The 12,070-nt window shown below is 35.8% G+C and overlaps 2 protein-coding genes across 5 annotated transcripts in view; one reads left to right on the forward strand and one right to left on the reverse strand.

The window, feature by feature from the left end:
- LOC108740987 (guanine nucleotide-binding protein subunit gamma-e) overlaps positions 1-12,070 on the forward strand; it is a 65,332-nt gene that overhangs the window by 15,247 nt on the left and 38,015 nt on the right. Inside the window, exon 2 of the mRNA XM_018475542.2 lies at positions 10,780-11,015. Within this exon, the coding sequence (XP_018331044.1) occupies positions 10,903-11,015 (113 nt within the window). The 5' untranslated portion in view covers positions 10,780-10,902. The remainder of the gene's footprint in view (positions 1-10,779; positions 11,016-12,070) is intronic.
- LOC108740960 (trypsin alpha-3) lies at positions 633-8,392 on the reverse strand. Of its 4 annotated transcripts, none has more exons than XM_018475509.1 (6): positions 7,863-8,385; positions 4,702-4,799; positions 3,963-4,205; positions 2,672-2,782; positions 2,164-2,304; positions 633-1,886 (listed from the first exon to the last, which is right to left on the reverse strand). In XM_018475509.1, the coding sequence occupies exons 1-6, from the start codon at positions 7,900-7,902 to the stop codon at positions 1,650-1,652; spliced, it is 870 nt and encodes a 289-aa protein (XP_018331011.1). In that variant the 5' UTR covers positions 7,903-8,385; the 3' UTR covers positions 633-1,649. The 4 variants fall into 4 exon arrangements, with proteins under 4 accessions (XP_018331011.1, XP_018331018.1, XP_018331027.1 ...); XM_018475516.1 differs by having other exon boundaries at positions 4,702-4,875; XM_018475525.1 differs by lacking the exon at positions 2,672-2,782.

Here is a 12,070-nt window from a genome sequence, read left to right on the forward strand (position 1 = left end):
AAAAATCCAAATGTTTATACATTTCTAGGCATGTAAATATTTATATAGTCATTCTTAAACAATATTTAAAGGTAAAACTAATGAAAAATACATAAAAATATTGAGAAAGTTATATAAAACATTATTTAAATATCTTTATCAATAGGGAAGGTTAGGTTAGGTTAGGTTATCGGGTTTTGTTCAAGTGACCACCCTCTTTCGACCCCCCCCCTCCACCCACTTGAATATAATATATTGATTTTATTTAAATTATAATGTATGAAAATTGTCAAAATAATCAACTTTCAACCCCCACAACTGTTTATGGGGGTGAGACCGCCGCAAATTTTTTATGGGGTTTTACTCAGGTGACCACCCTCTTTCTATCTCCCCTACCCTCTTTCGATTCCCCCTACCCCCACCCCCATGTTTTTTTATTTAATTCCTTACGACCATAAGCTTACAGTACAAAAAAGTTTGGTTAGTGTTGTTGTGGTCTTGTCTTCTTTCTTTGTTCTTCTGCAGTAAACTGGCGTGTGCATGTTACATTTAAAGCTGGTGCTGATACCGCGTATATTTTCAGACTTTACGGTGAAGTATGATCATAGGCGTGGCTTGTCTTGGACAGTCCCCTTATATTCTCGCATTGTGCTTTTGCGCAACTCATAGCCATCCAGCGGACTTAAGCCGTTCGTAGCAAAGCCTACATTTGTTTGTTTATTTTTTTTTTATTTGCGCAACATCTCTCTCGAACCGCCGCTGTTTAAACGATAGCTCTTTCACATATTACTTTTATTAAACTGAATCCATAGTAGTTACACAATTCGCGTATTTGTCTAATTGGTTTACGGTTTACAAAAGGCTTCTAAAGATGAGAACGATGTTATGAACATAAGTATAGTACGGCAGAATTCTGACCAGCAAGACTTGTTTCTTTTGTATACATTTTTAAATTCAATTTAAAATAGCAGCACCCCTAGCTTCTGTCAGAAATGACAATATTATGTTTCAATATGTTATAACTCCGTAAGTCTTCTGAGTGTAGGAAAACGACGCCGAAGTTTTTAGTCAGCTATCAGCTGTTATCGGCCATCTTTGACAGCTGTCAATGTCGGCCGCCATTTGGATGTTTGTAGTAGTGGAGTAAATCACAATGATGGCGAAGGGCTGACGGCTGAAGTCCACGAATGAAGTCTGATACAGCAGCGAAGCAATCGGGGTAGGGTGCACAGACCAAAATGGTGGCCGGCGATGACAGCTGTCAAAGATGGCTAACAACAGCTGATGACAGCTGTGACGCAAGAGTAGGAGTGGTCAAAATGTCCAAATATGATATTCCGTAAGCAGACTTTAATGGAAATACTTCATATGCTTTGAAAATTTTGCTTTTCAAGTGTACTATGATTTCTAGGCTTATATTTCGTTATTATTTCTCATAAAGACACGTACGGAAATACTTATTTAACGTTAGAATAATTTTTGTTATTGGTATCTTATTGTAATGATATTCCATTAGTTACTTAGCAATTCATTCAACTTCAGGTATCGTTGCAAAAAACGTACAGACGATTTAAGGATGCAAAATATTACTACTACTTATATATAATATATAAAAACATATTATTACTAAAACAAATATTTTCATTCTCATATCTAAAAATTTTATCAATTCATTTATTCGCGAGCATCACACAAACAATTAAAAATAGCGCGATATGAACATGAAAATAGTGTTTGGCAGAATGACTACTGTCTGGCGTGTAGTTCTCTATTTGGGTCTCGATCCAACTTTTGAAATAGGCAACATCCGTATAGACTCCTGGATATGGCGCATGAGCGCATCCATAGCCCCAAGAAACAATACCCGCAACGACACCACCGCATACTAATGGTCCTCCAGAGTCACCCTTTAATAGACACAACAAAAGTAGAAACTACATTAAACTAAGCACATGCAGAAATGTTATCATTTGAATTTGATTTTATGAGTCAGTAGCACAGTAACATGATTATTTTTATAGTGCAAGAACTATAGAACAGTATTCTATGAAATTATTGTCTGGCGGTTCTGCGACCTTGCCCTAATACCTAGAGTAAATTTTCAATGCTCTGCTATTTTCGAAACAAGCAATTATTCTAAAAACTATCTTATCAAATGAACAAGAATAAAATAGAGATATTTACACTACATGCATCAGCTGTTCCATTCAAATATCCGGCACACAACATATCTTCCGTTATTTTGTTTCCATAAACACTGTTACACACTGTTTTGTTAATAATAAGGACAATGGCATACAAAAGTTTCGGCGAAGCAGGTCCTTCCTTCAAATAAAAAAACTCATCTTACTTTTATACGTCTTGCAAATCAAATGATTGTACATGTTTGAAGAGAGGTAAAGGTTGTTAACTTAAAACTAAAGATAAATAAAATTATTTGATAATTGATAAGCAGAGGTATGTACGTAAGTTTCCGTTCAAGTTCTTGGGTCATTGTCTTGAAGGATATTATGGTTCTTCAACGTTACAAAAATGCTTAAGAATAGCAGCAGAGGGAGTTTCTCTGATGAAGTTTGACTAGGACTTAATGACGACACCATAAAGATCCGAACGGAAACATTTTACCGTCAAACAATGATCATGATATCTTTACAATTAACTAAATCATCAGAATAAATAAAATGTGCCTCACATAATAAGTAGAACCCCAGCCCGAAATATAACATTCGGTACCACCCTGTGGCGTATTGTTTGCAAGAGGTAGAAAATTAACAGTTGAAGTCCAACTAAAAATTTCCTTAGTCTGGAAAAGCAGATGATGTACTTTTTAAAATATGCTACTATTTCCTTTATTAGAGAGTCACTTTAGGATGACGAAGACTACAATAAATCCTAAATAAAAAGGTAAAGTATTTTACTGGATCGCCCACACACGATCTTCCCTTATTGGAGAAATTTTGCATTCGCTGGCATAATGGAAGATGTAATGGTTGCACAAATAATCTATTCTTTAAATATATTGGTTTCCACTACCTTGGCAATAATAATAATAACAATCATCATCATAGGGTTCTCAGTCCTAAGCCTAGTTAGACACAGAATTCCACTTTTTCCTATCTTGAGCTAACATTCGCATTTCCCTAAAACTGCAACATCCCACATCCTTAACTATTTGCGAACAGTAATCTAATCTAGATCTACCTCTACTCCTCTTAACTCCTGTTTTTGCTTCTAATGTGTCTCTGACTAGACGTTTATGCCTAAGTGTCCTAACAACCTATCTCCCCTATCTTCCTGACTTATTTGTCTTCGTAAATATCTAAATTCAGCCACTTCTTCTAATCCTTCGTCTCCTATCTTTATATTCGCTCTTTCTCTACTTTTTCTTCCTTTGTATATCAGTATGTTTGTTTTACTTTTATTTATTTTCATATAATACTGTTTCAGCAATACTGCGCCCATTTTATTTAAAGCTATCTCTAACTCCTCCTTGCTAGATGCTAATACTGCTATATCATCTGCAAATCTGAGCATACTAATCTTTTGTTCCTGTATATCTATTCCTACAGTTGCACTGTCTTTAATGATGTTAATCGCGTCTTCTGTATATAGATAAAAAAAAGTAGCGGTAACAGTGTGCATCCTTGTCTGAATCCCTTTCTAATATTTACTTCTCTACGTTGCTACTCCAGATCTATAACTGCCTGTTGGTTTTTATACAAACTAAGTATCACTTTTCTATCTCTGTAACATACCCTCTAACAATCTTTAAAGATATAACTATACCCTGCGCTATTCTTTCTTTTATATCTCTACTACTCCTTCCATCTTGAAAAATGTTCAAGGTGAGCCGCATGCCATTCCTGGTTTAAAGTGTTAGACTTTCAATCGACTCACTTTAAATTAGATAATAATTTATTGTGGACTTCGCCTTCCTAACCTGACCCAAATAAGTATAAATAATTATGTCAAGTATCGGGTACCATGGCAACTGCAACATCATTTTCGATAGATGTTCTATTGTAGTCTGCATGCGACAAGATCGCGGCAACCTCCATGTGAACGGTTTCCCTGGAGGTTGCGGATATGTCCAAATCGCCTACAACAGCCACCACAGAATTGGCAGAATATGTTTCAAAACAGTGGGCTGCCGTCAAAACTGCCCTTTCGCTGATTATTGTTCCAGCACAGAAGTGATGGTTTAATGATTTAACTCTAAACGATACCTAAAGGAATTAAAATAAGTAAATTCAATTTTCCAAACCCTTGTCAAACGTTACCAAATACTATATACTACATAAGAACAAAGGCTTTCACGGCCGGAATCCTTAGTAGAATGAAGATTCGCTCTCGAGACTTCGAGATTTAATCTACGTTCACGTTGTCAACGCAGCACTACCACTGAGGATGTCAGCCGCAGTAGCTGACGAAACGTCTGGACACTGTAGTTCACTTAGACCACGGCCCTATAGCCCGAATCTGCATTCTACTATACTGTATACTGTCATTTACTTGATGTAGCCTTTATAGGAAATGGGTACATGTTAAACACCCTGTATATTCGATATCCAGCACGTTACAAAATTAAATCTGTTGACGCTACAAACCTCGTGATTTCGGGTACTAAGTAATTCTCATTAATTGCTGACAAACGTACAGGGTGTTTCTAAAGCACTCGAAAGAGAGACATTGCTAACGTTTTATCTACTGTTTTCTTCTTACCTGATAAGCGAATTCTGTGCGATTGGTTACTACCGTCCCATTAATAATTCGTGTGCCCAATTTTGTCACCATATTTGCATTGAGCACAGTAATAATACCTAAAAATACAAATCTATGTATCTATCTAAGTACGTATTTTTGTTTTTCCAAATCCAATAACGCAAGAAACTGCAACTGATTATCAGCATAGTCAAAATTCGTTATTTATCTGATAGTAAACACCAAAAGTAGTTAAAAGTAAACGAGAAAAAGGTTACTTTATTAATGAATGGTATAATGCTGCATCAATACGATTCAAACCACATGATTTTCTAATAATTTATTGTCAATAAACCAAAAATTGTGAGAACAACATGCCTTACAGTTTACCAAACCATCCAGTGGTATACTAGGGGTTGCCCAAAACAAGACGAGAAAATTTTTCTGTGGACCTAATAACGTTAATAAACGATTATCACAGCCCATTTCAATGCTACCGTAGGTTTTGCAATGGTAAACTTCAGATAACAACGTATTATCATCAAACTTTCTTTTCTACTATAGAAAACAAAGCTAGAAGCAGTAGTTATGACATTAATGCTCTACATAAACCAGATAAGATTTCAGAGGGTTTGACCGACTTAAAAGTAGCCGAATGTCAGTACAATTAGAAGTCCTGCTTAGGTCTCTCGTCAAGGTTCAGAACATATACTTCGTTTAGTTTCTGTAGCGATGTGACCTTCAGTTTGACCGGCACAAAGTGGAAAAGAACAGCACTAGGCCAGAAGAGAAAGGAGACAACTCTCGGTCAAACTCTGAACCGGTGAGGAGCGTATAATCCGTACAGTACTGCACGGAAAAATTGACCATTTCATCCACTACAATTGCATTGCTCAAATGTGCTGTTATTGGTACCAATTACTACTGAAAATATCAACGAGATGTTTATTTATATTTGAAGATATACTAAATGCTTTAACACTTGTTTTCGACTCGCACTACTGTTCATGATTGAACAAAACTTTTGGCAGGTACTGTATGAAAAAGTATGTTTAATGAACAAGAGTCGAGAGTATAACGAGCTTTTTTCTCCCTATCTACGATTTTGTCAGCGCGCATCAAGACATTGGAAGGGGCACATCGCTAGAAAAAGTAAATTAAGTATAAACAGGTACATATATTCAACAAGAGCACCAAATCGTTGCGGGCCAATCAACGAATTGGAGGAGTTCAAACCAAAACAATAAAAAAGAATCGTTACTGAAGATTTGAACATAAAATTCGTTGCCACAAGTTTGTTCCACGATCGCTTTTCAATGAACAGAAGCAGAACCGTCGAGAACGCGAGGAATTGATAGAGCAGGCACAAATTGATCCTGAAACAAAGTTGCAATCAGCCTATTACAGAAAGCTTCATCGCATCGCACTGAAGCACGGCAAATAAAATCAAATCTGAAGTGTACGCCGTTTTCCATTTTCAACATCAATGGGGTTGTTTATGTTCGACCTTTTCCTCAAAGGACACTATAGGAAACCAACACTTCTACACGCAAGAGCTAAAGCGACTGCAAAATACAGTGAAAAGGAAAATAGTCCGCTTCATCATGACAACGTTTGCTCACATAGCTTTGGAAATTTTAAAAACTAATCATCATCATCATTATAAGAACGTCAGTCTTAAGACCGGTAGGAAACGCACCTTCACTCCTTCCTATTCTGAGCTAATATTCGCATTTCCTTAAAATTAGAACATCCCACATCCTTAACTAATTGCGAACATAGTCTAAACTATGTCTACCTCTACTCCTCTTAACTCCTATTTCTGCCTCTAATATGTCTCTGATTAGACCTTCATGCCTGAGAAGGTGTCCTACCAACCTATCTCGCCTATTTTTTATTGACTTCCATAGAGTTCTCTATTCTCCTTTCCTTCTAATATCTCTTCTTTTCTAGCCTTCTCTATCCACCAGTACAACTCCGCGCTTCAAACATACACCTTTAACAAACTTTTTCGAAATTCTAAATTAACCGTTTGCGAGCATAGAAGTCTCGACTAAGCCCTAAAAAAAAGAAACTTTTGGGTGTTTCATCCCCACCAGCCAGTAATGCTGGTGGGCGGGCAGTCCCTCCGGACTATACCGGAAGGTAGGGCGAAAGGCCCTCTTCCGCCTGCTTTCAGAAATCGTGGGAATGGGTGGGTGGTGGTTCGGGTGAGAAAGATGAGACGGACGAAATGAAGACAGAAGAGAGTGAAAGATTATCAGTGGAATATTACTGCCTTAGCATTTGCCTAAGTAATCCAAGGAAATCACAGAAAAACTTGGACCAAGGCAGACGGACCCGGAATCGAACCGGCGTCCTCCCGAATGCTAAGCAATGTTCTAGACTCTAGGCCATGCCGCTCGGTAAACCCTGCGCTATCCTCTGCTTTATACTTTATATCCCTACTACTCCTTCCGTCCTGACTTATCTGACTTCCCAGATACCTAAAATCAGCCACTTCTTCAAATATTTCGTCTCCCATCTTTATCTTCGCTCTTTCCTTACTTTTTCTTCACTTGCATACCAGTATTTTTGTTTTACTTTTATTTATTATCATACAATACTGTTTTGTCAATACCGTTTCCATTTCATTTAAAGCTATCTCTAACTCCTCCTTGCTAGATGCTAATACTGCTATATCATCTGCAAATCTAAGCATAGTAATATTTTGCCCCTGTATATCTATCCCTACAGTTGTACTGTCTTTAATGATGTTAATGATGTTTCATATTGATAACAACTTTTGTTTATTTTTGGGCAACCCCTAGTTTTCAACAATGTTTTTAAGTTCCATATAACGCATGAAGGGTATCTAATATCAATATACCTATTGCGGGAACTTGAATTAAGTGAATAATTTATTGTTTTTTTGTTCCTTATAAAATATTTGTTGTAGCATTACAAAGATAGTGTATGAATGACGAACTTTTAAACAAATCTAAAAGATAAACGGATTTTCGGTGACGTATGTTGTTTGGAACCTTTAAAAGCAAAATTTGCAAATTCGTTTGTTAACTAGTAATATGTAAGTACATATTATCTGCATTTACGATTACATTTTACTTGAATTAATTTATTGTAGAGAATGTTAGCATTTACGTATAAACTAAATTTGTTTAAATACACAAATGAAAACTTACCTAATATTATAACACTAAATATCACCATTACGTTCTTCATTTCATCGAATAAATATGCAAATTATCACAATTAAAATTGCCTAATTTAATGACAAATACAAAGTGTACAAATTATTGAATACAGTTGGTACTTTTATGAACATATATACACCATCGACGACTAGTTTTACAAGAAGAATATGTCTTTTGGAAAATATCACTAATTAAACTGCCCATTGCAAGATTTTTACATTTAGACTTATTGACGATACGTATTAGAAACCTACAGTAATCAACGACAAAAATTGAATAACTGTAATATTCAATGTTCCACTAATTTATAGTAATCACATCACAATTGGTTATATGAACTTGTTCTGTTTACCAGGTTCTCGAATAGAAAAAAAAGGACACAAAACTTTGAAAAAGAAATTTTCTTTTTTTCCAGCAAAGCATTATTCAAATACAACCGAAAATGACAGAGTTACAGCAAGTAAATCACTTGCTCATCAGATAAAAGAGTTCGCGCAGATAATAATTTCAATGTTACTGTAATTAGAATGAATTATTATGAAAGCGTTTATTGGCGGTACTTATTCTACGACATTAGCGTTACAGATAAAAATTTATTAGAGGTAATAAATTACAATGGGTAATAAGACATACAGCACCAAAACTTCCTACCTTTCCATTATTTCATTTCGTTGAAATGCCCACGCAAAATTTAATTTATAATTTCCCGAAACTATGATGAATTATTAAATACTTACTAACTAAATAATTAAATAATGTGTAACATGAACAATAACTACATTACAGATTCTGATGTTTCCAGGTAACATATAGACAGTAATAATCTTGCTGCCTTATTTTATTGGTAGTGTCCGACCGAAACTGGTTTTTACGACCGAAACCGAAACCGAATTTCGGCAACGGTCTCAGTTTCAGCCGAAACCGAAACCGAAGCCGAAACTTCCTTATAAGGATCATGCTTTGAGAGAAAAATAAAGAAAACGTTATTATAATCAGTCAGTTTTATTTTTTTATCTTTAAATCACATAGCTCTGCAGTCTTTGACATTTTCACTCATTGATAATCAAATCAAAATCAACATAACAACCCCTCATTTAAGGAAATACTTTAATTGCGCCTTAAAAATAGTTAAATTAGGTGAGATGTTTATTTGAGTAAGTATAGTATACTTCGCTTGGATGGAATTTATCGCGCCGAACAAGACCGAGCAGAGCGCGAGAACTCCCAAACGCAGTTTCGGTTTCGGTCGTACTTTCGGCAGGTTTGCCGCCGAAACCGAAACTAGTTTTTTTGCTGAAACTCGGCCAAAACCGATACCGAAACCGAACTTTCGGTCGGACACTATTTATTGGTCTCATCTCAAGAGGAGGCTGAGGCGTTTGAGATTTAGCATTAAAAATAGTCAAATAGCACAAAAAGAGAAAAATAAAAATCGTTAATATTCATCTTAATTCTATTTGGAATTTTTCTGTAACAAATTTAAATTGTTTGTCTTCACCACAATCGAATATGAGGAACCTTTAGGCTGTGAGTCCCCTCAGAATTCCTACGTGCAATTTAGTATGACCGGCGCCTCCACCGAAAATTTTAAACTTTGATATTAACAATGTGTATAGTTAGGACATTCAAAATTGACATAGTCCTCAATGAAACTGACATATTTACCTTCTTCTTTCAACTAGTTAGACTAGAGCGGTTATTGACACAACGCCTACTTTTACTCACGGCAGACGTCATAGGGAATATCGTAAACATAGAAAAAAAATGTCAAGCAGGAATTGCAGCGGACACTAATAAAGAAAAAGAAATAACATTACACCAATTGATGTGTAACAGAAATAGATGCAGACAAGCAGAATTTGAGTATGTTGCCAGCATCGGACTTAAAAGAAAGTTCAACACTCTCAGGAATTTAGGAATTAAAGATGTAATTCCAACCAGGCAGTTATAACCATTAACTACAACCGTTACTGTTTACATTTTTCATGGATGTAGTTTGTTAGTTGTTCTCGCGATTTCTCTATACGTTGACAATTCACGTCCAGGGCCGGATTCCGATTACAACTTGACCTGGTTTTCTTACGAATTTGTTTGTCCCTAAACCACGCTGCTTTACTCAGCAAGCGATTCTCTATTGCATCTAGTTAACACCTTCTAAAGCTTGCTACTTATTTCAGAAACACTCTGTATATATATATTTAATGTGCGTAAAAGAAATAAAGGTACTGTTCATGAGTAGACATCTCAATAACAACAACCGCAGCGAAGTATTCTACCTTTGACGTTTGATAAATAGAAACATGGGGTGAGGTCAGGCAATCCTGGATTAGGGCTATCAAATCCTGTTCAAATAATGCCGACCGTAAAATCGCTAACCTTTTCATCATTAGATAACCTTTGTTCTTTTGGGTGTATACGATTTTATGAGCATTATGTTCCGCAAGAAAATTCTTTTTTGCAGGAAAATTCTTTCAATAAATTGTCTCTATGGTTTCTTTAGTTAATTGAGACAAAAGCTGGGACAGTAAGATTTCGCAAATAAAATCGTTCACTCATCTTTCTCACCGCAATCATTACCATCCACCCCATTGCTACGATGTCAAAAAGGGGGTCAAATCAGGCCTTCCACCTTAGTATCTGACTTTGCACGATGTGCTGTTATGTAGTTGAAAAGTTCTTGGATGTCAGTATTCTGTCAAAACCGTCTCACAACATGTAGCGATATTCAACAGATGGCATTCGTTACGCTATTTGCAGTCATTCATAAAACGCTGTCTAAAGACAGCACCTAGAGTCGGTCTATATTCTTCGGCGTGCTGAAGAGATCCAATTAAATCGAAAAAGCAATTTAAGTCATAATTTCATATGAAACTGTCCTCGTATAACGTTTTCCTTCGTTTCGCAGGAAAGCAGTAGCAGCTGACGGACGACGTTCCTGCTAATTCGACTGTTCCCCCACCTGACGTTCCTGCTAGCAACTAATTTCGCGTCGACGCTTGCGTGAAGTTGCCGTTAGTAACCGCGCCCGATGGACGCCAGTTCTATTGCAGCGATGGATAAGGACGCTCTCAAGAAGCAGATCGAAAATATGAAATACCAGGCGTCGATGGAGCGCTGGCCATTGTCGAAGAGCATCGCCGCGTAAGTACAAACAAACGACTTATTACTACTACCGGTATTGAGATGCTTGTTTGAATATCTGGATTTTGTTTTCGTCGCTTGGAAATTTTAATTTATTTCTCAATGAAAATTGAAAATTAAATAGGCCGCGTTACGATGCAGATGTTTCCATGCGATAATTTTGTGTTTATGTTGTGTGATGCAATATTGACGTTGCGGTCGCGTGCTCTTCTTGGGCTATACGGGACGTTCTCCAACAAACTTTGTATTATTTTTTAGCGTCTATTTCATAAAGTTGAGTATTTTTATAGAAAATGTACTCAAACCGCCAGTACACATCAACATATCAAACAAATAGGGCAATTTATGGAATTATTGTCCATCCTGGAAATTTGTCAGTTGTTTACGTTGTGGTGCATATTTTTGCTAAAATTATTTTGCATAGTTTAAAAGTTTTTATTTATTTACTTACTTAATTATTATTATTTTGTTTTGGATTAATAAAAAATATTAATTATCTAATTAAATTCCATTTTCGGGTCAAAATGTCGATCAAATAACAAGTGAACTTTCTAAATTCTCCACTACGTTTTGAAACATGTAAATTAGAGCCGACCTGAGATATTCACGTGTACAATTAGAAATCTCAACTTTTTGCTAAAAAAATTTTCCCAGAAAAACGATAAATCTGTTATTTCTATAGAACAGTTAACTGCTTTTTGTAGTCGATTGCTTTAAAATACATTTATACATCATAATTATAATATTATTAGCTGCTGATATAATATTAGAAAGTCTGTATTAATTATGAGTGAACCACCGATGTTTGGTACCACCCATGGATTCTGAATATGCCCCAGGTTAAATATTACAGCAAATACCTGCCAATTTAATATAAAGTAGGTACTTCTAAATGTTTTACTTTTCATCAAAAATAGAACTGTTCCTTTGCCAGACTAAATTTTTGCGGAATTATAATGTTCAGCATATTATTAAAGCATATCTTGCTTATTTACTATCTAAGGAATTAACGTTGAAAAAAATATTTTTTCTTTATTCCAAGGGAAAAAATAAAC

The sequence above is a fragment of the Agrilus planipennis genome, unplaced genomic scaffold (genome assembly GCF_000699045.2).
Source record: "Agrilus planipennis isolate EAB-ADULT unplaced genomic scaffold, Apla_2.0 scaffold21, whole genome shotgun sequence".
In the NCBI taxonomy this organism is placed as follows: Eukaryota; Metazoa; Arthropoda; class Insecta; order Coleoptera; family Buprestidae; genus Agrilus; species Agrilus planipennis.

Coding starts and splice junctions, on each gene's coding strand:
- LOC108740960 (XM_018475509.1), bottom strand. CDS start 7,902: ATGAAGAACGTAATGGTGATATTTAGTGTTATAATATTAG. Junction 2,305..2,671: donor GCTGGGGTTCTACTTATTAT/GTGAGGCACATT, acceptor TTTTATTTGAAG/GAAGGACCTGCTTCGCCGAA. Junction 1,887..2,163: donor GAACAGCTGATGCATGTAGT/GTAAATATCTCT, acceptor TGTCTATTAAAG/GGTGACTCTGGAGGACCATT.